Source organism: Carex rostrata, chromosome 14, assembly GCF_964058835.1.
Source record: "Carex rostrata chromosome 14, lpCarRost1.2, whole genome shotgun sequence".
In the NCBI taxonomy this organism is placed as follows: domain Eukaryota; kingdom Viridiplantae; phylum Streptophyta; class Magnoliopsida; order Poales; family Cyperaceae; genus Carex; species Carex rostrata.
The window spans coordinates 6,501,751-6,526,703 of record NC_135931.1 but is presented as its reverse complement, the minus strand read 5'-3'; the positions used below and the strand labels follow the sequence as shown (position 1 = coordinate 6,526,703).

The 24,953-nt window shown below is 34.5% G+C and overlaps 3 protein-coding genes and 1 long non-coding RNA gene across 6 annotated transcripts; all 4 read right to left on the bottom strand.

Moving 5' to 3' along the window:
* Window positions 1-3,624: 3,624 nt before the first annotated feature.
* LOC144565115 (uncharacterized) lies at window positions 3,625-4,148 on the bottom strand. Its single transcript, XR_013514841.1, has 3 exons — window positions 4,046-4,148; window positions 3,838-3,937; window positions 3,625-3,736 (listed from the first exon to the last, which is right to left on the bottom strand). It is a non-coding gene; the product is annotated as an uncharacterized LOC144565115 (long non-coding RNA).
* Window positions 4,149-8,964: 4,816 nt separating this feature from the next.
* Window positions 8,965-10,635, bottom strand: LOC144564968 (putative E3 ubiquitin ligase SUD1). Of its 2 annotated transcripts, none has more exons than XM_078314575.1 (4): window positions 10,490-10,635; window positions 9,933-10,093; window positions 9,662-9,805; window positions 8,965-9,471 (listed from the first exon to the last, which is right to left on the bottom strand). In XM_078314575.1, exons 1-4 carry the CDS (start codon window positions 10,623-10,625, stop codon window positions 9,097-9,099), a joined length of 816 nt encoding a protein of 271 aa, XP_078170701.1. In that variant the 5' UTR covers window positions 10,626-10,635; the 3' UTR covers window positions 8,965-9,096. The 2 variants fall into 2 exon arrangements, with proteins under 2 accessions (XP_078170701.1, XP_078170702.1); XM_078314576.1 differs by having other exon boundaries at window positions 8,965-9,468.
* A 343-nt stretch (window positions 10,636-10,978) lies between these two features.
* Window positions 10,979-14,135, bottom strand: LOC144565585 (putative E3 ubiquitin ligase SUD1). Its single transcript, XM_078315377.1, has 5 exons — window positions 13,794-14,135; window positions 12,511-13,008; window positions 11,765-12,292; window positions 11,442-11,659; window positions 10,979-11,252 (listed from the first exon to the last, which is right to left on the bottom strand). Exons 1-5 carry the CDS (start codon window positions 14,019-14,021, stop codon window positions 10,979-10,981), a joined length of 1,746 nt encoding a protein of 581 aa, XP_078171503.1. The 5' UTR covers window positions 14,022-14,135.
* Window positions 14,136-15,855: 1,720 nt separating this feature from the next.
* DHS (deoxyhypusine synthase) lies at window positions 15,856-21,157 on the bottom strand. Of its 2 annotated transcripts, XM_078314883.1 has the most exons (8): window positions 20,954-21,157; window positions 19,832-20,087; window positions 19,377-19,544; window positions 18,213-18,431; window positions 17,384-17,470; window positions 17,030-17,135; window positions 16,480-16,715; window positions 15,856-16,162 (listed from the first exon to the last, which is right to left on the bottom strand). In XM_078314883.1, exons 2-8 carry the CDS (start codon window positions 20,042-20,044, stop codon window positions 16,070-16,072), a joined length of 1,122 nt encoding a protein of 373 aa, XP_078171009.1. In that variant the 5' UTR covers window positions 20,045-20,087; window positions 20,954-21,157; the 3' UTR covers window positions 15,856-16,069. The 2 variants fall into 2 exon arrangements, with proteins under 2 accessions (XP_078171009.1, XP_078171010.1); XM_078314884.1 differs by lacking the exon at window positions 20,954-21,157 and having other exon boundaries at window positions 19,377-19,540.
* Window positions 21,158-24,953: the final 3,796 nt, after the last annotated feature.

Sequence of the window (24,953 nt, the reverse complement as noted above, 5' to 3'; positions counted from 1 at the left end):
TTCTAAATGAATTTAGGAGCTTAAATTATTTTCTGAGGGTTGAATTTTGAAGCTTAAATCCAATGTATCTTATTTTTCTGTTATGACTTTCAAAGTTCCTAACAAATATACATACAAAGTAAATAAAAAATTGAATCATATTCATATTACATCTCTGTATTATACTATTATTCATCTTCAAAAACTTTTACCAAATAAATAAATTAAATAGGTTTTCACAAAAAACAAAAAATTATCTTACAATGCACTGCTTCAAATTTACAATACATGATTTACATTCATACTACGTTCTATATTCACAATTTTGAGTATACTTTCCTAAAGTTCTCAATACTTTTGTATATTATTTGCATCGTGTTATAAGGGAATTATTTTCAAATTATATTTGAATTACGAATTCTATACCTAGTGAATTATTTTTTTAGTTCTAAACTTGTCATTATGATTATAAGGGACGTGCATGCCATGTTGTATTATTTCATATTCGATATAAGACAATCAATTTGAACATAGAGTTAAATAATAAAAAATTTCCCTCAAATGTCTCTAGATTGTCTCTAGATTCAACATATACTTTGGCAAGTAAAATAAAATAAAAGTAAAGATTATTAGAAATTCTATTTTAAGTGTATGATAGTATGGAAAAATAAAATATAAATTTTAATAAGCACTATTGATTTAAAAATGAGGAATTATGGCAGTAAAAGATAGAATTGTATTTGAAAAATCAAAAGACTTTCATTTGTTATGTTGGGTGAAGTAACAAAAATAAAACATGCTAAAGATATTTAATATTTTAAATCGAAACACCTACCATATTTTTGTTACCTAAAACAAAAAAATTATTTAAAAATATCTTAACGAATCTCCTATTTAATAGAGTACTTTTAGATATTAAATCAGTGTTTTTACTTCTACAAACTAAAAAAAATGTAATAGTAAATATCAGTGTTTGTGTTTATATATTATTGATAAAGAAATTACATAGCAAAAAACTTAATATTTCTCCTATGATATTTTTAGTCCATAATCCATAGGACTCAGGGGTCAAATTTTAAATTTAATAAAAATCCATTCCGATTAAATACGGGCTATACAGATTTATGTACAACAGTAGCCTCACGGAATCCGAACTATGCATGACGTCAGCACGATTGCACGAACGTGACCGGTCGTCAACTCGTCATTTTGAAAGACTTCGTTTATTGGGAAATTTCCTGCGTTACGAAAACTTTTAAAATAACCAGTGTTGTAAATGAATCTGGTTAATATAATATCAGTGTCATTTTAGTCTATATAACATCAACTCTAAAATTTATCAAATCGATTTTGAACGATTAATTCAAACTATTCAAACCGATTTATATTATGAGTGATGCGTTTACATACAATTTTTTTATATTTTCGAGTTATTTTAGCATCAAATCAAGCGGTAAAAATATTGAAAAATAAATGTATTAAAATTAACTTAAAACTCACACATTTGACCGCTTGACTTAATACTAAATAAATTCGAAAAGTTATAAATTTTGCATGTAAATGCACAACTAATGAAGTAGATCGATTTGAACGGTTTGGATTCACCGTTTGAAGTCGATTTGATAAGTTTTAGAGTTGGTGTTATATAGGTTGAAATGACACTGATATTATACTAGTCAAACTCGTTCTAAATAGCTAGATGTAGTTTGGGTATAATTTTTTTGGATCCTAAAAGCTATGGTGCTATGGACAATATATTGCTAGCTACTCAATGCAATCGCTTATTTTTTTTTAACCGTCCCACTATATTGCTATAATCGTTATTTAAATAATTGAAAGTAACTAATATTTTTATGAAAATATTATAATATTCAATATTCTTAGTTTCTCACTAAGATTTAACATTTTATTCAATATTCTCTTTTATTTATTTAATATTTTACTTGATTGTTTTATTTAATATTTTAAATAAAAAAAATATCTGACAGGTGACTTGAATCTAATTCTACCTTATGATTTGAAGGACCTGAGCGGGTGTACAATGGTCATTTTCATGGGAAATACACAGGTTTCAACCCTTATGCTTGGAGTAGAGATCAATTCAAGTGATGAAGAAGGATACTCAAATAGTACAGAAGTTAGGAACAGCAACTTATCACTAGCCGTCGCCTAATTTTTAGGGTCTTTTTATGCTAAAAGTTCTATTTTGTGGTGTTATATACTTGTTTGTTAGGTTTTTATGGTTTATGATTGTTTTGATGAACTGTTTTGAGATTTCTTAGCTTGCAAGGGCTATTATGCTTATGTTGATCCATTGGAGATATGATGGCTTTTTAGGGGCTGTTTTGCTTAATTCCTTAGTTTTATGAGTGTTATCCAAGTTGTAACAGGGTTCTCTATGTTCTGATATTTTGGCATACTTTGTTTGTTATTTTTGCTTATCATTTGTACTTGGTACCACCAGTACCGGTGAACTTTGTAATGGTTTCTTACAATGAAAATCGATGGCATAGTTCACTTCTTTCAAAAAAAAAAAATAGTTAACAATTATACCTTTCATTTTAAACTTCCCTCTCTCTCTCTCTCTTTTAAAGGAATGTCAGAAACATAATACTTCTATAGTCTGATCGAATACAATTGGGGTTTGGGAGAAACTCGGTGTCAGATAGAGAAGGTAAGATGTTGAGTAATTTGATTTTGAGATTGGGAGAAGGTAGTGGAATTTTGGGGTAATATAATATTAATTTACTTGGTAATTAATATGGATAGAACAACTGTACATTGTAATTCCGCAGAACAGAACCGGGCTTGTCTGATTGGGGTAACATAATATTTACTTGGTAATTCCTGTTTCAGCAACATAGACTTCGAAAATTGAGAAAGCAATTAAATTGGCGAGATGATCAAAGAATAAATGATAGTATTCTATGAACGAGCTCTGTACTTAATTGCTTGATTAAAATTAAAAAATTGTTTTTAGTAGTGACCGAAATGAAACAGAACAGTATGCGAGAAAAAAAGTTTAGAATGTAGAAATTAATAGATGACTAGATAAAGACACAGTTTGCAATACAAAAACATACTAGTAATCGTGTCCGTGCACAGCAACGGGAGCAAATTATGTAGTAGAAAACCTAATTTACTAAAAAAAAAATTTCATAAAAATAGAGAAAATAAATATCGCTGAATGTAAATCAAAGATATTATTTCTGAATTGAATATAGAAATAAAAAAATATAACATTCTCTAATAAAAACCATAAACATACAAAGCTAAAACAAAACAAACAACCTAAAAGTACTGAAGTAAGTAATTTCAATACGCTGACAGCCTGACACCAAATTTGGTAGCACCTCACGGCATGTTGAGCCTGTACATAGTAAACAAACTGTTTTAATCAAGGAACTTCAATTTGATTAATATTGATTAATTTAAGACAGAGTATTTTGATATTTTAATTTTAGAAGTACCTAAGTCTCAACTCTTCGTATTCTGGCATCTGGGGATTAAAATGGACAGTGGAAATATCCGTGGCAAGCAAATGATTATCTGTAAAATATTTTTATTTATTTAGTTTAAATTTAGTTTTTAAAATTTCAAATAAACATAAAAGATATAAATTTGTTACATACACGGTGTATCAACAAGTACTTTCACCCGAGTGACGAAAATAATAGACTTTTGTTCAATAGCTTGGAGGACTCCCGGGTTGTTCTCGAAGGGTTTGCCTACCATCAACAATGGAATGACAGTTCCTCTAAACATTAAAAACATTGTAAGCAATTATGTGAACCTTTAATGTTTGATTTGAAATATTCAAATTATAATTAGTAAGTGTTGTTTATTATTATTACTCACGTCGGATGAAATAGATATATCTTAACGGAAGGCACAAGTTCTCGACCTCTCCATTCGACGAAATTCACTTGGTGAGCATAACTCACTTGACCGAGAACATCTAAAACAAAGTCAATATATGTTGCCAATTATATAGTTTAGTAATGATAGTTAAGATTAAGATTAAGATTAAGATATTTAATTAAATAGGTAGTCACAAGTTAATTACCTGTGAGATATTTGCCGCGTGGTATCGCCTTAATTTGATCTATGGGTTGTGGCGTTGGGTAAATTGCAAAATTTGGATCGACTTGAAGAGTAACAAGAGTGGTTCGCCTTTCATCAATAGCAATCATGAAATCATCATTCGTGAGTTTATAGTGATTTTTTCTGAGAGCAATTGGCTGGGCCAAATTTGGAGTTCTTTATATGGAAATGACCATCAATACTTGAACTTTATGTCTAATTAATTTCAGAATTTTTATGGCTCAGGGACTATGATGAACAGGTGGTTTTGTAACTGACAAATTTCAGGAACCAGCAGTTCTCTATTCTGACAGTCTGATTTGTGATTTTTTCTGAGAGCAATTGGCTGGGCCAAATTTGGAGTTCTTTATATGGAAATGACCATCAATACTTGAACTTTATGCCTAATTAATTTCAGAATTTTTATGGCTCAGGGACTATGATGAACAGGTGGTTTTGTAACTGACAAATTTCAGGCTGGTAGCAATTTTCCTGAACCAGTCCCAATTTCAAAAGATGAACTTCTAAAATCGATTATAAATCACAGAAAATTTCAAATAGAGACATTCCTTTTTCATTATATTCATATGAATGTCCTCTTCATTATTTTCTGGGTCTGTACAACGAAATAATTGATCCATAGTATGGACCAATCTGCGCTATGCATAGTTGTAAGTCAACAAGCTAAAACTATGTTTTTGTACCAGCAAGCATACAAGCTCGTACCAGGAAGGATACAGGTAAACCAGACAAGAGGAGGCTCAACTTCGTTTTATTAAAAAAATTCATGATGGGATAACAATCGTACCTTCACATCGATCAGTGATGACAGGTGCAACAAATTCTTCACACAAATACATTATGTTGATTTCCTCTATATTTGTAAGATTCTTATTTGTTAGTAAGAATAATACTCTAAATTAATAATTCTTGTAAAATAATGTTATGGAATGCTATAAACATATACCTTCAGTAATATTATCAAATTCATTTGTACTGTCATTTTGTTGTATCAGCACCGGTGGTTGGTTCTTGGCTCTGCTGTATACCCTCTTACGGCATGTTTGTACACCTACAAGGAAATCCAACTTAATATAAATTTTGATAAAAGAAATGAACTTACACTTGTTTTAACGATTGAAAAACAAAATATGATTGTACCAGCTCCATCAAAACGCACGCTTAGTGGAGGAGATGTTGCAATTGCACTTTGTATGGGAGAATTGCTACTCTGCCCTGTTTGCTGCTGCTTCTTTGCACGATTTTTCAGTAGAAGAGCTTGTTTCTTTTCCTGACTCGTTTCTTGATATGTTCTATTGAAGTACTTTCTCTTTTGTTTCAATCGTTTCTCTGTGAGACAAAGAATGAATGATGTTAAAAATTGTTTGAAAGGTCAGCATGTGTGCAGTTCAAAACTTCAAATCGTGTAGATTGAGTTATTGCTATCGAAATACCTGATGTTGTCGGTTCCGTTGCATCTGAATTTTTTTGGCCATTGTTAAGTGGTGGTTGATTTTCCTTTCCATGATGATGCTTCTCCATTGCATCTGGCGTGGAAGTGAGAGGAGGCAAGAGGAGGGCGGAGGGCGCGCGTTTTTTTAAAAAAACTAATAGACGGTGGTTTGGTGAAGAGATGGAGCGGTGTGAAATACATAGAATCTTGTTGTAGAATCTTTTAGAGGAGGAGAGACGGAGCACCAGAAATACATAGAGGAGAAGAGACGGAGAAGAGACGGAGCGCCAGAGAAATAATTCCTCTATGTATTCATGATGGGAGAAGAGACGGAGCGCCAGAGCGGAGCGCGCCAGAGACGGACGGAGTGAAGAGATGAGCGCCAGGAATTTTTGTAGGTTTTTAGGGATCTTATGTGGCGCGAACAGTGGGGTCTTAAGTGTTGAAGAGTAAAATTTAGAAAACTCTGCTGTATCTGATCTGAAAATTGAATGGCTGATATTAATTCCGAAAATTTAACTTTTAATCACAACCCTTGCAAGATCTAAACATTAAGCTCCTTAATAAGGTAGGGAGATAACCCATGTAATTTCCGATCCAAACAAAAATATTTTGTGAATTTTATGCGAGAAAGCAAGAAATTCCCTGTGCTTGTGCTACATACAATAAAGAAGATAGAAGAGTTTGAAATCAAGGGCATAATTGTCGACTTAATTTTTAAAATAATTAAATAAAAAACTTAATAGATAAAGAGGACGGTTCAAATATCTTTATTTTTTTATGTCTCCATTGTTAATTTTCTAATAACAAAATTTCTAAAATTTATTTGTCAAAATAAAGCTGTTAGATTACTTTATATTATTTTCTCTGCATATACACAAAAAATTATAACTTTTCAATTCTAGTTTTATATAAATCAATAAGTTGAAATATATGTGTCCTGAATTTGTCCACATCGGTGTATTTTTGCAAGCAGTTGATGCTAATCAAAACAATATGAGAATGTTGTGATCTTTACGTGTGCATAGAGAAAATGATATATTTCATATCTAACAAATTTTATTTTGATATTTAAGTTTTAAATATTATGTTATTGTGTTCTAAAAATAGAAACATGATGGTGACACAAAAAATGAAGATATTTGAAACCTCCTCACTGCACCGGTTTTTCAAATAAAATAAATAATATAAATTTTAATTTTTTTTAAACTCTACATTTGCATTTTGAAACACATACTTCACAATACATACGAAATGTATATGTTCAAATAGCTGAAAATGTCGAATTTTCTTTTTAAGTGTCTAAACATAAGAAATATTGAAAGCCAACACTTTGAAGTGAAATTTTACTTTGTTCCAGACAGAAGGTAAATGCTCCCTATCACCAGCTATACAATTATACAAATGAAAAATATTTCCTGCCTCCTGATTTGCCCCCAAGCAGTATGGTGATGCGCTGGACTTTAATTGTACCTTGTTTATTTTTAGTCCCTGTCCAAATACTCATAATACCCTGCTCGGTTTTGATAGGTACCTTTTATTGGGATTTGGTATAAGTACAACAATTTGATTCACTTCATCATTTATTTACTATTTGAAAATCAAAATCTATGTATAATTTAATTTAAAGATATAAAGTTTATCACTAGATGCGTAGCAGAAACTTTAAACTTTAGTAGTAACCTTCTTCACTCGATACACCTTGTGTCGGATCCACGCAACAACAATCGTAGCCATGTCTCTATTGGTATTCACATGAACATATTGACAAACAACTGCGAATCGGAGTGCTAACGTCAATTGACAGTCCCCTTTTGTCTTCCTACTTTTCTTTTTCGGTTTTTGAAGTGGTGCAAATAGACAGATCAGATTTTTCAATTTTTATCCAAAATCGAAAATATTGTTTCTCTATTATTTTTATGTTTCTTTTTTGTCTCTGTCCAAAAATTGAACAGTTTTAATAGAAAGACGAAACTAGTCATCTGCATGTGTATATATAATACAACACACCATTTGAACGCACCTATTCAGTATCACTTATCCATAAGTGATCAGATCAGAGAAGTATAGCAAAAATTTCGATGCATATTGTGTTCTTCCCAAAATAGCCTAATCCATATTATAATTACACAAATAACTATTAATTATGGCCCATAATAATCTGGCATTTTAATACATTTCTAACACCTTTGGCTACCCATTGGCAATCATACACAAGGCAGAGTCAGACTTTTGAACTCAAGATTAAATACATATAAAGGTCAATCATATATAATTTATTAATGGAGAATGAAAATTAATTTTACAATATCATAATATTTTACTTTAAATAATATAAAAATATATATATAAATATAAAAAATTTGAAAAAATCGAAAAATGAGATCAATAAACTCCGTTCCTTGTTCTTAGCACCACCTCTGATTATACGTGTAACAATGTGTAGTAAGGTCTTGAAGAATGTTCTAATATTTTTCCTTTTTGTCATTTGATTTGTGTCTCTTTCGACCTCTCTCCCACTGTGATGTCCCAAGGCGTTGTCAAAAGCTATACTTCCCCTTCAACTATATATGCAAGTGAACTTGAAATTACTTCATATTGCCCCCTCAAGTACTGCTATTTAGACCAATCTGTTAAGGCAAGACATGTATTTTTATTTTTTTTTGTTTAAAGTTATTGTAGACAATGTCATTTGTTGTAAGAACTCTTATTCTTTTATCAATTGTCATTTGTTGCGACGTCTCTTATTTAAGTTGGTGCTCTCGTGCAATCGAAATTTCTCATTAGTTATTATAATTTTAATTCAAATTGTTCATACATGTTTTCTGGGATCTTGTAGAACGCCCACTGGTGCAGTGGTGCTTACCAAGTTTCAATCCCCTAGCTGAATTGTTCGGCCCAAAATCAACGACACATAATGCTTTCTCTTCATACTTCATGCCTTCATGGGTCATTTTGCACGACTTACCCAACAGCTCTCACTCTCAGTATCTACATAACATAACTTGCGCAAATTAACCAGCACGCATGCCACTTCATCAAATTAGCTTACCCAAACAACAAACCACGATGCATTCAACTTTGTTAGCGTTCTCTAACCTGCTCACCTATGCATGTTGCTTCATACACATTGTGCTCAGTATGCCCATGGTGAGTGTCTGGTAGTTCTATGGTAAGGATACAGGGGAAATTATAAGGGCTTTATATCATCACCCTCATACAAATAGTGGTGTCGTTCATTTTCCACTTGGGCAATGTAGTCATGGTATTAATCAAAATCCAGTTTTATTTCCCATAGCAAAACAGAGAAGGATAAATATATAATGCATAAAAAGTGTGGTATCTGCCCCCAAAGCCAAAAGCATAGCTGTCAGTTGAAAACAAAGTAAAATTAAGCAACTTTTTCTACAGATGTCTTAAAAAAACTAATAGAAGTAGCCGACAAAAATACTGTTTTGTTTGTGACAAATTTCTCAGAATTCAGTAACATTTTCTCCATGAAAATTTCTCATACTATATCCTAGATAACTACAATGCATGTTCATATATCCAGAAAAAATGCATTAATTGCAGAATCACCTTTATACATGGTAGTTATATACTCTCCTTCCAATAACGTACCGATCATCCTTTATGAAATTTTGTACTCTGGCAACCCAAGAAGGAAGCTTCGCCACACAGCTCCATACCATATATAAGAGAAGGAAGCCAAGCCAGGCATAGAGATATGCTACAGAGTTGGCCAACACAGTATAACCAAATAGAGGGAATATTCCCTTGGCAAAAACATAAGGGACACACAGCCCGGTGAGCAGATGAGAAATGATTGAAAATATAGTCTCACCAATGGCAGAAGACCATGTGAAATGCGATAAGCCATGCTCCTCCAATAATACAAGATTTGTGCACAACCTTTGAAATCTTTCAGAATCCTGTATCATTTGATACCCCACCTGCTAGTCAAATATAAGACCAGAAGCTAAATATTCAAGCGGAGATATGAAAATTAGATTAATCAGCAGTACACAATTACACAATCTTTTGAACAAGAGCAAAGTCAATGGGCAAAAGGAAACAGACATAGCCCATTAAAATCCAGAAAAAAAATATATATATTAGAACAATAGCAAACCTAATGTAAATTACCATGGACAACCATATGTTGAGACAAAGTGAACCATTGGCCCAGTTTATGTGCCAGAATAAGATCTGGGTTTCATCGACAGGGACCACAAGAGGTGCAGTAACCAGATCAAGTAAGAAACCTGAAAGTAAGGGAATAACAGAAACCTATAAAAGAAAAACAATCGAGCTAGTCAGTAAAAGTATTTTTTTTTTCTTACAAAATCAAGAAACTGTTAATAGCATATAAACCTTTGATTGAGAGATGAGCTAGTTGAAAACAGATTCATCTTACCCAAATGAAAAACAGAGTCAAGCATTTTAGAGCAGTTGAGCCCATTTTCCGGATCTCTGGTCCAAGAAGAACATCACGATCTTTTATGCAATGTACCACTTTTGTGGCTGTCACTATGCATTTCCACATGATATACAACCCAACACTGATGGTATAGAAATCTGCAAGAAAGAAGCAATAAGATCATTATGATTGGTATGAGAAATTTGCAGCAGAGAGACTAACATTTTTGAAGGACCACAGGTTGTCGGTCCCTTTAGTTAATTTTTTTCGTTTTTCAGTTTATACTAGAAGTACAATAGGTCCATCTACTTCAAATCAGAATCTATTACTGAGAGAAGTTAATAACTGCTAGCCCATTACTGAAATTTACCAAAACCTATAATTTTTAACCTATTTTGAGTGGTGCATTCATTACAATAGTGTTTTAGAAGTATAAAATTAAACTCTCCATTCACTACTATGGTTTATCCAGGAACATTCATGATTAAAATTTGTGAGTTCTCTATCAATTTTAGATAGAAATAAAATGATAAAGTTATTCCAATATCTTGTACCATTGTGCCAGATGACATTAAAGTCCTCAGGATAAGGAATTGCATTGAAAACAGCTCGCCCAATCGAAGCAGGAACGACAAGCATTGTCGTGTTAAGTAGTAGAAGAGTGGTCCATGACAAGACTAGCATTAGCATAATCCGGAGTATAAGGTATCTGAAAAGGATAAAATTTATTATAAATCCTTCTATGTTATTATTATCCATTCAATCCCTGAGTGCCTAGGTCTTAACAGAGCAGTATCATTCATATTTTAGCAGTACCACCAATATTTTCATTTTAATAATAAATCAGAAATCCAAAGTATCCTAGTCAAGTAGAAATTTCAAAAAAGCATTAAGGGACCCAAAAACAGATTACTTGCCAAATGAGCAGCTGAAACACCACTGACTAGTTCAATACCAAAATATGGAGATTTATTGATAATTATTACACAAAAAAGTTATACACATATAGGTACAGAAAGAGCAGGAAAATGTGATAGAAGTACTTACTGGGGTTCTCCTTTGAAAGAAATTGGAGATACTTCGCTGTAATTTACATTTCCACTGGAGTCATTTCCAATTTCTTCAACAATTCCATGATTTTTGGTCACTGAGCAATTGGCTAGGCCAATAGCCCAACCAACCAGTGCAAACCAATGATGTAAGAGGGCTCTGATTGTATCTCCAAAATGGAAATCACAGATATGATGTGCTACAAATGGAATGTACACCAAGAGCAGCGCCACAAATTCATGTATGTTGTGAATGATATTGGGGAAGCTACATAAATTTGAATTGTATGTTAAGTTCTGCAAGAGTATACTAAAGGAGAAAGGCTAATGTATCAAACAATTCTATTAACACAGTGAGGTCTCCATTGAATTCAACAATATTTGTGAAATTATTGTGACTACTTCTGTAGGGTAGATAACATTTTGCAAAATAAAACATGAAAAGAATGAAGCTTACGTCAAGTCCAGAGGAAAGATGGAAGGGGCTAATCGCACAGCAAGTCTGACAGGTAAGAAAATCAGAATCACCACCACCACACTATCAAAACTAATGGACAACAAAAGTCTCAGAGAAAGATTGCTAATGTGCTCTACAGCTAAAGTGTTGATCTGATCTGAATTTGGAATCCTATGCCTGATATCCCAAGAGAGGATTGGAAGACTAGTGTGCAACACCTATCATATAAAGGAAAGTTAATCTGAGAAAAAATTTAGTGACCGTATCTTAGTAATAAATAAGATGTGGAAAAAAATTTATAAAAGAAAGATAGTTCACCTTACCTTTTCAACATGAGAAATGAAGTTTGATATAAGGACCATATAGCACAACCCAAGCACCAAATAATACATATAGCTTCTTAGAGGGTGATAATAGAACAATTCGATTCTGTATTTTATTGAAACCCCCCAAACTTCCACGGTGCATGCATCAAGACAACAGCCAAGAACAAATGAGAAAATGAGAAGCTCAATCACCAGAAAAGTCCCAACCTTGAGGAATGTCATCACAGGTATAATAGCAACCAAGAATTTCCTCAAAAAATATGGAATTTCCCTTCCAACACTCATATCCCCTGTCATCAAAGGCTCAGTTCTAGCCAAGCACTTCCAACAGAAGGACAGAATTGCCGCTACAAGACCCTTTAATTGTCTCCTCCTAAGATAAATGAAACAAAGTCCAAATATGGGAATATATCCCATGACTAGTGCATACAAATTAGGTGTACTTGTAGAGTAGAGAATCATTCTTCCCAAGTAAATAGGGATAGCAACCAGGCCAATAGTCACTGCAGCATTGCCTGCAAAATCCTATTTTAAAAAAAAAATAAAAAGATAAAAAGATATTTTCAATAACATAGCAAATAAAGCCAGGATGCAAACCAAACCTAGCATTTCATAATGGTTGTGTGCCCAATAAGATATTCTTGATTCGCTAATATATATATAGGGGTACGCATCTGCAGTACTTTTAGAAGTCTGAGCAAATTAATAAATTGACAGAACTTGCATGATACGTGAGTGCATACCCGTAAAAGTCGCTTGAAGAAAGGGTACATAGAACCTTCCATACCAAAAAGTTCTGCTAAGGTTTCATGGTGTACCTCAAATGGAAGAACAATTACCACTTCCATTTCACCAACAAAAGCATCTCCATTTCTAGGCCCCTGGTTGGTCGGTTGTCTCTGACTATAATACATTATCAAACTGAGACAAATACAACTAAGCATATTCATTCCCACAAAGCATAGCAAACCAACTAAGCTGTCTACAATTGTGAAACTGTAGTCAAAGAGGAAAGCCCATCCTTCAGCAAGGGTTTTAATCATCAGTGTCATTCGCCAAACCCAACGTGTGGTGAACGGCACTATGATAAACCACACAAAGATCACACAAGCAAGACGAAGGAAGAACAGCAGCAAACTGGGAGCTTTTGTTGCACCCCAGGTCACTATTTCGTAAAATGGAATTCTAACAGGGGTGTGGTCAGCATAGATAGGAGAAAAAGAAAAGGTGTGCCTACACACCTGCAGAATACAGAAGGAGCATTTTTATTATTCACGAGGTCCTCAAATAATTGTGTACAAGTATTTATACTATAGGTTAATGAAAATCAGTTTAATTAATCATGAAATTTGATGAGGGATTAATAATTATCTGTAAGGCATTGGAAACTACTCTGCAACAAAATTAAGCGAACAGGACCGATTGCTTTGGGGCTTGTTCTATGCTAAAACTTAATCTTAGATGATGTGGTAAGTAACTTGTTGTATAACATATTGTTTTGGTTAATTTGTATGCCTAACTTGCAAGGAAATGCCTGAAATTCATTAAAGTAATACACCGAAGTTATAGATTACAATAACCACAGAATGATTAGAGAGAAGAGACTTGAACTAAGTCATCCATTGGAAAAATAGTAATGTTGTAAAGGTTGAAATCAAACATGAAGACCAACACTAAATAGTACTTGCTACAACTTAAGAACAGTTAAAAAATTCAGTTGCAATTAGTAGAGCATCTAGAATATTGCCTCTTACCAAAACTTCCAGCTCCCACTATTTTTCAAGATGTCACATCTTGAAAATATATATCATTCCAGAATCCTATGCTGTTATGCATAATTGAAATTCTAAATTATTATCCCCAATTTTTTTTTCCTTCCTTTCCAAGAACTCAAAGAGATAAAAAATACATTTTCTACACCTGTACTACAAAGTGAAAATCACCTAACTTTAAACTCAGAATTACCGCAGCATTAACCACGAGTTAAAACCTTTAGCAAAGAATAATCACGAAATAGTTATTCAACCTCGCAATGGCTTTTGTTGCCGACACTGAGCCATTGGAGAAGGCACTCCTCGTGCACATACTTGATGCTGCCGCGACAGACACACGGGTATCGAAGCGGGTCGCCTACACTACCCGGTAAGCGACAGATTCGACACACCTCTCCGTCCTCGTCCATGTCATGCATCAACGGAGATGACGAGCTTGGTGATGGCGCGTCGCCGGAGAAGAGAATGTTGCCATCAGCCATGCGACTCTCACTCTAATCCAGAGAGAGAGGCGCCAAGGCTGTTGCTATGGAATTTTCTAGAAGAAGCGACGGATCTCATACACTCGCATTTTGTGGGAGAGTGAAGACAAAATTGCTCACAGTGTCTCAGCGATTAAACGGGATTCTGGTACTGTCAGCGGAGAGCTGGAGTGTATCATGCACTGCGCGCGTTTCTTTGGGGTCAGGCGAAACTAAAGAGTGTCGGATCATCTGAGGCGCGTATAATACGAACTTTTGTGCAGAACTAACTGACAAAGAGACCCGAAATACTTGGCATTCAGAAATCAGAATTCCTCGGAAAAGAAATCCCCTCCCCCAAATATTAGGTGGTAATTACTTGTTATAGACCGAGTTATAGAGGATCAAACGAAATAGACTGAGATTCTTCATTTTTTACCTCGTGTTGGAAACTACGAATTACGATCGAAACGGGACGAGCAGTCTCATTTCTAAATTGCAACTCAGACGGGAAGGAATTCGCATCGTCTGAGATATCTCATATGGTGCGTGACTTTTTGGAAAATCTCAACAGTCCAAGTACGTTCTACACAAATCTTAAAGCTCAAATAATACTTGCCCCCATGCTATCTCCGAATAGAAACCGGACACGTCGGTCACGCAAAATATGAGATATCTCAGAGGATACGCACTCGACGGGAAGCCTGTCTACGTGAAATTATTCAAAAAAAATAAATAAATAATCTAAGATGTAAGGCCCATTATAATTAATGGGCCGAAGATAGAGACGCATTTCACTTCCTGCTCCAGAGCCGGGCCTAAGGACCTGAAGTTGGGATAAATTATAGATAACTATAGGCTAAGTATCAGCTTGAATAGACTGACAAATTTTGAATTGTTAATTTTAGCCGACTTGACCGGATAAGTATTTTGGTTCAAACTTTTTTATTTAACAAATGTCGTATAAAAATCAAGTGGTTGAATTTTTTTTTTATTTTGATTAAAGTATCCCGGTATGCTTCCAATATTTTTTAAAGAGGGTTCAAATGCCTCCATGTTTTTGTGCCTCCATTATGCCTCCATCTTTCTCTATCATTTTCAAAGTTCAAACAGTCGATCCGAACCGCTCAACCTAACCTCCATACTAAAATGTGTTTGGAGACCAAATTTTATATTTTTAGGAATTTTTTTACTATTTTTTTAAATAAGTACAAAAATACTATTTTTAGATGGTTCAGATTTACTGATTTTATACATATCTAAAAAAATAGTAAAAAAATTCCTAAAAATATAAAATTTGGTCTCCAAACAAATTTTAGTATGGAGGTTAGGTTGAGCGGTTCGGATCGACTGTTTGAACTTTAAAAATAATGGAGAGAGATGGAGGCACAAAAACATGGAGGCATTTGAACCCTCCTCTTTTTTAAATGCTATTGTCGAGAATTGACCCTACATCTATCCGTGTAGAGACAAAATTGCTTACGTCACTACTCTTAAGTCTGCAGTTCTCAAGTAGTTGAATTTTTTTTTTAAAAACTGTGCGCACCAAATAATTCATTTTTGGTATCAGAATTGACGGGTGGAACTTGGCCTTTTAATAAAATTTTCAGTAGTTAAAAAATCCCCTCAAGCGGTTTGGCTGATGCTCCGTAGCAATTGCAGGTCCAATTTTAATGAAAGATAATTATACCTGGGATGCGTCCCAAACAATCTTTTAATATTAGACAAAGAACGCTACAGTAAAAAAAATCATACAATTGCGCATTATGTAAACTTTAGTTGCAATACTCAAAACTACATGTCTATCATAATCGATTTAAATGGAAAAGTAAACATAGCAACATAATGCAGTTGGCCTACCGTAAAACTGTATTACATATAACTATTCTGTCTTTATAGAGCTCTCGACATACAAGGGAAACTAATTTTAGTTTCTTTTCTTGGAACCTAATAAGTGAGCACCGTTGTGAATCAAAACTAGAGCAGAAGCATACCATAACAAGTTTATCTGAGCACAGAAGGCATCTTTTCTCATTAACTGCCTCAACTAAATCATCAAGAAAAAAAAATCAAGGAATGTTCTTTGTTTGCCCGTCGTGAAATTTTTTGGCAAATGTTGCAGCTACCAGCAGGGGAAATGCTATAGTTGCGTCACAATGCACCTAGTTTGGAAAATATAACAATAAAAAGAATTGCAAAATTAGCACCGACATTAATTGAAGGTAAAATCAAGCACAAAAACTATAAAAAATTAGGGAAACATCACAAAACAGGCTAATCGTAATTTAATCCTTCTTTGTCACAGCTTGTTTTGCATCTCAGTAACATACCCTTTGTTTGCATTATACATTTAGCTTAGACCAGTCAAGATTCATACCAGCACAGGCATCAAACCCCAGGTAATACATAAACCATTAAATCCTCAATTTCAACTGTTTTCTCAGTCAGGCCAATTTTGTAAGAAAAAACAACATTATACCTTAACAGGTTTGGCAGAGCCTTTGATTTTTCCCCAAGAAACTGCCTCGTCAGGTTGCGCACCCGAATCACTGCCATCAAACTCCTGGGCAGTGTTAATATAAACAGCATAGTCGGCACCATTGCGCATCATATTGGCATTGCATATGTGGTGCTTCGGTAGCCCTCCACCTAAGATTATCACCCCAGTTTTTCTCTGACCAATATGCACCGCCTCCCCATTCATTGACCTAATATCTGCCACATAAAGAGGTGTTGAACAGTGATTTGATGTCCCAAAAAGGTAGAAATTTCATCATCATTATGCAAATTTAAAATTACTATTTTTTCTTATTTTTCTGAAAAGCAAAAATAAGAAAATCTAATTATCGTGTGCAGTTCGATGCATGACCATCCATATGTAACCATCATATGAAACATATTTATCATATTTAGATCACTAATTAATTTATTATGAGGATTTTATATCCATATCTACCTCATTTGTAAAAGAACAGGGCCAGAATAGCTCAAAGTAAGATGGTAAATTTAACGGACGTATAACTTAATACCTTCAACAATATCAATAACTAGACCAGGATTTCGCACTGAATGGCAGTAGATCATGTCTCCTAATGATCCATCCGTCAAAGCAGGGCAGTACACAGGGATGCCATTCTAGTTTAATTGTCAAATTTCAGTGCTTTCATTGCTTTGAAATAAATAAAATAATAGAAAGGCATGGCATTATGTACATCCTTTTAATCTAATAGAGAACCAAAGCTGGCCCTTGAAAAGAAAATAAAAATGTACCAGGAGTGCCTATTAAAGCCCAAAAAATACTATCTCGAGGGCAGACCTGATGTTCTAGGATTTTGGAACATTATTTATGATATTACATATAGGCAGTTGAGAAAAAGCAGCACCTTGTAAGCCCAGTAAAGGTAGGAGGTTTCGTCATTTATTTCTTTGCCAAGGCGTGCAATCACCTTTGACGGCGTCCAGACCAACTTCTACAAACAAATCAAAGCAGATACATTTTCAAATAAGAACAAAGAAATATATAATGTCAAGGAAACTGAATTCCTTAAGCTGCACAGCATTAGCATTATTTTAATGATCACAATCTTCTTGTCACTTGGTTTATGAAAGGTAAATTCAGCAGCAAATGCATTATCAAAGGGTATTGGATCAACAAATTTCCTATGTAGAGTTCAATGCATTATCAAAGGGTATTGGATCAACAAATTTCCTGTGTAGAGTTCATGAGTCCACAAAACCAATACCACACAAGTCGGGTACTTTTGTCCCTTAGGTCAAACATCAGCATGAATTAACCACAAACTCAAAATCCAGACAAGATACTCAAATTTGCAAATTTTAAGCCAAGTTCAAGATCGAGTTAAACAGAGAACAGCTCAAACTATATAGACCTCAACTGCAAATTGAATGGTGAATGAGGTTATAACTTAAGGCTTGAACGCACAACTAATTCAATGTTAATTCAGGGTGCTTGATTACCAACCAGTAATTAGTGAATATGCGGCTTCCAATGATTCTAGATGCAAGACCTGATTCTTTTTTTGCAACAATCCGGTGACGGTACTTGGGTTAAATTGGGAGCACAAAATAGGTTATTAATTTGGAAGTTAATTGCACATAAAAATTGAAACCATATTGATCTTGCTATTGGACAAGTTAATAGAATATAAATTTGGCCAACTTGACAACCAACTGCGATACCTACTACCATACCTGATTGGATTGTTCTATAAGCATGCAATCAAGAAGAGGCATGATCCAATTCTCAAATTTGCAATAGTTATCATTTGGCACCAACAAATTGCCGATGCGGTTCAAGCCCTTGGAACGAAGTTGTGCACCAGGCAGAGAGAATTCTCCTCGGTATGTTGGTGCCAGGCATTTTATCAGATCCTCTTCTATGCCACCAGCGGTCGTCACTATCACATCAACCTGTATCAAGTCATATTCACAGAGAAATATCAAGGATTACAAGTGCATATTTCACAATATAGCAGCACTAGTTTGACCTATGCATTGAAAGCAGGCATGATTTCGGACACTTTGGTTAAAATTATTCATTTCTGCCTGGATCAATACAAAATAAATTCGGAAATTTACATTTTTATATGTATCAACGCCGTTCTTCCTGTATTTTATAAGGACTGGTGGCTGCTGAAATGGTTCTAAGAATGCTTCACGTCCAAAATAAATCTATAGAGAACCTGCTGTTTCTTCATTTTTCAAATTTATCTAAATGGTCTGAAATTTTGGTTCCTGTGCACACTCGCTTTCAAGAAATTTCAAATTCCGCAATTGTTGTTCATTCTCTCGGAGGAGCAGTGAAGGGGAGCTTGAAGATGGGGCACAAACTCCCTTTCCATACTCCCCTTCCTGTATACCCTAACACTTGAGAAATTGAGTCATTCATGAATACCCCAGAAATATTATACACAATTTTAAAAAAGTCTGAAGGGTATGTGTGACACTTCTTTCTTTTCAGGATGCATGACATTTCAACATTATGCTAGGACACATCACACATGAAAGCGCTGTATTCTTTTTGCCAAGCTCCATGGTTAAATAATGAGATAAGATCAAATTTAAACCAAAGAGTTTATCAAAGATGCATTCAAGGGTTAATTCAGGTGCATATAAAGGGTCTAATTTAGGCTTACTTATAATTTTCTATCTGTTGTCACATAAATTTGAAATTAATCATACAATTCAGCCAACCAACTGATACTAAATGGGGATTATAAACATTATCTTTTACCAATGTGTGACACTTAAAATCTAGCAACTTACTTTCATTTAGGTTCTAATGGCACCAAGCAGCGTGAATCCCTTCATAAAATTGATCTAAAACAAAATTGGAATCTAGGTGAAGTTACTAACCATCTTGTGTTGGGTCAGAAACCTGATCACATCCCGAATCCCAGAAGAAATCAGATTTGAAGTGAACCCCAAAAAAATCTTGCATTTGACAGATTCTCTATAGGATGGATCGAGCTCCGAACAATCAGAATCAGCAGCTGGCTTCTCATGAGACAACCTCCAATCTAGCTTTAAAAGATGTGAGTCGAAATTTAACAATAAAACACAAGGACGACAAAAGTTTCATTACAGAAAATAAGTTGAATTTGTTATGATCTAGGATATTATAACATAGAAATCCTTACATTAGTTAGCACAATGGAGGTCCACAAGAACTAAAACTCAACCGATTTAGTAAATATAAAGTTAAAGCACATAAACATTCTAAAAGTCTCATTTACCGGGAGAAGAAGCAACTATCAAGCTGGGCAAAACTAACACATTTAATATTATTTAAAGAAAGGAAAACCAGTTACCATTTGATTAACTACGGCAATGGCATCACCAAGGTTGGAAGCCTGGAACCCAGTTGATGCCATGGAATTGAGAAGACCTGTAAGATCGAGGCCATGATTGAAATCATACCCGTTGATCTTAACAAAGTGTTGTTCGTCTAGGATTTCGGAGGGTTTAAGCACCACTGCCCTAACAGCATCTAGCTCATCACTGTTCCCGCTTCCAGCCATCATTGTATAAACTTTGTAGGATCACAGACAGGGGCGTAGCCAAGATCTTCATCAAGGGTAGGAAAAAAAATTATTTTTTTTTTCATTTCATTTATCATTAATTGTTTTTATTAAACATTAAAATTGCCAACGCACCCTTTCTTTAAAATGAGGATCCCTTTATTTCAATACAATTTGGTAAAAAGGTCAAATTAAAAAAAAAATTCACACTGTCAACTATCAAGTATCCTTCATCGAACTAAATTAAATATAATGTAGACATGGTACAAGATATTAACAAACAAAAGCCTTACAGGATCAACTATTTTTGACAAATATTACAAGCATTTTAAGCATCTAACTCAAAACAATTTAATCCTTCCATCCATATCAAGTTCAAAATAATAATTTTATAGAAAATGAAAATATGAACATTTTTCCTATACCAGAACAATTTTCTCCATGCTGATATGTGCATCAAGATAATATAGATCAAGTTTTATATCAGTTCGTTATTATATCGCCTTGTTCTACAATGTTCATAATAAAGACTCGTGCTGGTTTTAATTAGTTAATGAGAATAGACAGTGCTCAAGAGGCCCAACAGCATTGCTGTAAAGGTGTAAACCTGGGGATTGGTCTAGCAATCCAACTCTTCCAGTATTGTAAAAACTGGCCAGTTAGCCAAACAACAAATTATAAATTCAAGCCAACTATTGGGAAAATTGTGATTCATGTAACAGATTGCATTCTAAACACTTGTGATTCTTGTTTCGAATGGACTCGATAGGAATTTGAGTGGAATAAGCGAAAATTGTAAAAATATTGTAAAATCCAATATCAATATGATTTTCTCATTATTCGTTACTTTAGTTCATGCGCATATCATGTCCTGTTCTTAATTGTAAAATAAAGCGACATTAGGAAACTAACCAGAAAACCTAGTAGCGTCCAATGGTCCGAGACAGTAGTGAAGAGTCGCTCGGCGCTTCAGACGGAGAGCCGCAGGGGCGGAGAAAGAAGAGACGCACAGCACGGGGAGAAGAGAGGAAGCGAGGTAGCTCCTGGACCGCTGTAGGTTGTAGCCCCGTCCCTGATTCCCGGTACTCTACAGTAAAGGTCGAGATGTAAAGAAGTGAGGTAGCTGGAAGGAAGAATGCGTACAACCTAAGCCTTGATATGCGCCTCGTTGTAATTAACGGTCCTGATCACGCCATTTTTTAGAAGTGGGTCGTTTGGCAGAAGCTTAGCGAATAGTATCACCATATGTACGGTGCAAGTTACCTGACCGTTCTCTTAACATGGCACGAAACTCAAAACATACCTTTTACAGTCTCAATAGACAGGATTGAATTTAATCCATCTAGAATTAATTTGGACCGTTCATTTTGTTAAATTGTACCTCAGGTACGGGAGGCAAGAAGTCCGTGTCCCCTCAGGTACCTGAGATACAATTCAAAAACATGGACGGTCTAGATTAATTCCAACTGAGTCAAACTCAATCCGGAACCAGTTGGAACTGTTACAAGTTACAACTGTAGAAGTATGCTTTGAAATTCGTGCCACATGAAAAAAGGGGTCTAAATTTGTAACTTGCACCTCAGGTATCTGAGGTGATACGGATTCGGGGGTGGGGGGAAATACGGACAGATGAATTTAGATTCAGTGTGATACTAACCTGGTCGGCTAATTAATTGACATCTGAATCGTCGGTTTTAATCTGGCACGAATCTCAAAATAAATCCTCTATATTTCAAAGGGACACCGAATTAATTTTGATCTGCTGAAAATATTCTACTCGATCTGGTACACGAGGGGACACTGACTTATTTCATATCGAAGGATTGCCAAAAAAATTGACAAATTGAATTATGGGCCAGGTTTGGAGAAATTTGATCTTGTTGTGAATTTGTATCCTTCTAGATACCGCAATCAGGCCGATGAGCTCCAATGAGTTCCAGTAGCCGTTCTTTTTTTAGGAGAATGAGGAGAAAAATGACTCCGAATTTTAATCTCAAGAAGTGGAAAGAGATGAATAAAGAGAATTTCTCTGTTTATTACTTCAATATTAATTTATTTAGTTTCGATTTGAAGTATAACTAGAGTTGTTTTTAGAATTTAACCCCGCAAAAATTCTCACAGAAAGATTAATCAATCAAGAAATTGTTTATACAATTATATATTATACTTTCAGTCTAAAAAAAATGAAAGAATAGACGAAATAATGAAATTTATTAAAAATTAGACTTGTTTTACTTGTAAAGACAAAAATCATTTAGAAAATATACTTAACTTGATTAAAAACTTCAAACTAAGCATATTTTTGCATCTACAATATTTAGAGCCACTTTATGTTGAGATTTTTTTTATTAATATATTTTACAGAGGAGGGTTTAAATGCCTCCATTTTTTGTGCCTCCATCATGCCTCCATTTCTAAAAACTTTAATAATTCAAAATAAACCGTTGGATGTGATTTACATTATTTTATCTATGCACATGTAACAAATTGTGACATTTCAATTTGATTTTGGTTGTCATCAAGAGCTTGCAAAAAACATACTAATATGGATAATTTCTAGACGTTGATTTTTCTACTTATTGATTCACATAAAAACAAAATTGAAATGTGATAATTTTTTATGAGCACCTAGATAAAATAACATAGATCACATCTAATGATTTTGTTTTGACTTTTAAGTTTTAAATTTTGAGTTATTAAAGTTTTAAAAAATGAAAACATGATGGAGACACAAAAATGTAGGCATTTGAACCCTCCTCTGTTTTACAATAAAATATGTAAAACTGTTCAATAAATTATAGGCCCGGGCCGGGATGGGTCCAAGGGGCATCTACTGCTGAGTAGAGTGCAAGAAATCTAATCTGGAGTCAACTGTGACAATTTAGCTGAAGGGGTGCTTTAATGCATACCGCAATAGGTGTAATGCAGAGACTGATATGTATAAGCACACAAGTATTTATATAAATTATAAAATATAAAGGACTAAAGTGCTAATTTCTAATTTATGGCCACCCCTAAACAATATTGTGTTCTGCCACTGCAGCCGAGCACTTAGCATAATTTATAACCTTTAGGGTTGCATTCAGGGTAATGCGTGATCCTCTGACTTGGCATGTTTTCTTCCAACTCCTGATGCGGACCACATTCAAAGTTAGAGTTCTAATGCGGTTCGTGACAGAGTTTAACTTCTCTGTTGATGCTTGTTTTGTGCTGATTCTTGCTTCATACCGTTCAATTCTTCAATATATGCAATAGGACTAAAAAGGTGGAGCAATAGTTTTTTCTCAAGAAAATGGGAAATAAAAATGAGATTTTTAAATAAAATTCAAGTCAAAATTATATGATTTTTTTGTGAGAGGAGAGTTAAAATGCATCCTTCATTTTGTGCTCTTAACGTGCACCCTCTCATCATATTTTTATTTTCAAAGTTCAAATAGTTGATTCAAACCTTTCAATGTGTTTTTCATATTAAAATGTGCATGGAGACCAAATTTTACATTTTTTGGAAATTTTTTACTATTTTTTCAGAATTTTTGAAAATCAGCACTTTGCTGAATTTTTTATTATTGTTTAGTTTAATAAAAAATTCTAAAAAAAATAATAAAAAATTCTAAAAAAAAATGTAAAATTTGGTCTCCAAGCATATTTTAATATGAAGAACACGTTGGAAGATTGAAATCGACTATTTGAACTTTAAAAATGAAAATATGAGGGAATGGTGCACGTTAGGAGCACAAAAGAGATGGTGCATTTTAACCCTTCTCTTTTTGTGATCAACTTGCTAAATATGTTTTAATAAGAGAGAATTCAAATGTTTTCATTTAAGATTTTTTACAAATACAACCCATATAAACATTGTTTGCAAACCATATTCTTTTGTTTTTGACGGCACTTCAGGGGAAGATTAAAAATAAAATGAAAGTTTTGACAAGTAAAGATTGTTTACTCGTCAGATACATCAAGCATAAAAACTTTTAATTATCGTCAGATATGTCGACCACAAAGAATATCTGTGCACCATTGCACTGATTGACACATAAACATCGTTTGCTTGTTAGTAGCTTGCAATGAAGTCTGAAACAGAGTATTTCATTTATGCCACTTTTATGTAGTTAAAACTCGGACAGATGAAAATTTAACAGTATTTAGGGCAATACAGAATTTTTTTTAAATGATTTAAAAATTGGGCACGGGCTGGCACTAGAAATCCCACTGCTCCCGCACCACGCCCCGTGATATACGGTGCACTAAAAATTTCGGCAGCAAACACGCGCCGTGATATACGAGTATACGACCAGTGGTCTATGGTCCTACGTTCTCTCCCGAAAAATTTCGTCCTTTCCATTACGGTGCACTAACAACCGGTCCATTTACTTATTACCAAAAATACTGGTCCCACTGCTCCCGCACCACGCCCCAGGCGAAGAACTCGCAGGCTCGCAGCGGTCAAAAGAACGAGTGCGTAATTGCGTATCCTCTGAGATATCTCATATTTTGCGAGACCGACGTGTCCGGTGCCTATTCGGGGGTGACGTAGGGGGCCAGTATTATTTTAGCTTTGAGATTCGCGCATAACGTATTACAACGGTTGAGATTTTCCAAAAAGTCACGCAAAATATGAGATATCTTAGAGGATGCGAATTCAAAAAGAACGGCTTTGTTACTGTGAAAAGACGTGCTGCTCATCCTGCAATGGCCACGCTTCTCCGTTTTATTGGTCGATGCATCAATGAGGTAGACATAACAATGTAACATCTGTATTTCCCTTCTGTGGAGGAGAAGCGTTCTGCTCAAGTCATGCTCACGCTGCACGAGAAAGATAAAAAGGTAAAGAAGGGGCGGTCAGAGAAGGCGCGCGCGCCGACCCCTTTTCCAGTTTTCCTATTTCCTGTTTCGTGCAATTCCCGTTCTA

Bases quoted from the DNA above. Each gene is read 5' to 3' on its own strand.
- LOC144564968 (XM_078314575.1), bottom strand. From the start codon at position 10,625: ATGCTAATGCTAGTCTTGTCATGGACCACTCTTCTACTACTTAACACG. The intron at 9,806-9,932 runs GTAAGATGAATC...TTTCTTTTATAG, and splicing joins TGACTCTGTTTTTCATTTGG to GTTTCTGTTATTCCCTTACT. The intron at 9,472-9,661 runs GTAATTTACATT...ATATTTGACTAG, and splicing joins TCAACATATGGTTGTCCATG to CAGGTGGGGTATCAAATGAT.
- LOC144565585 (XM_078315377.1), bottom strand. From the start codon at position 14,021: ATGGCTGATGGCAACATTCTCTTCTCCGGCGACGCGCCATCACCAAGC. The intron at 11,660-11,764 runs GTAAGGTGAACT...TTTATATGATAG, and splicing joins TCATTTCTCATGTTGAAAAG to GTGTTGCACACTAGTCTTCC. The intron at 11,253-11,441 runs GTAAGCTTCATT...AAATTTATGTAG, and splicing joins ATCTTTCCTCTGGACTTGAC to CTTCCCCAATATCATTCACA.
- DHS (XM_078314883.1), bottom strand. From the start codon at position 20,044: ATGATGGCTGGAAGCGGGAACAGTGATGAGCTAGATGCTGTTAGGGCA. The intron at 17,136-17,383 runs GTGCTGCTTTTT...CAATTAAACTAG, and splicing joins ACCTTTACTGGGCTTACAAG to AATGGCATCCCTGTGTACTG. The intron at 16,163-16,479 runs GTATAATGTTGT...TTTCCAAACTAG, and splicing joins GCTCTGCCAAACCTGTTAAG to GTGCATTGTGACGCAACTAT.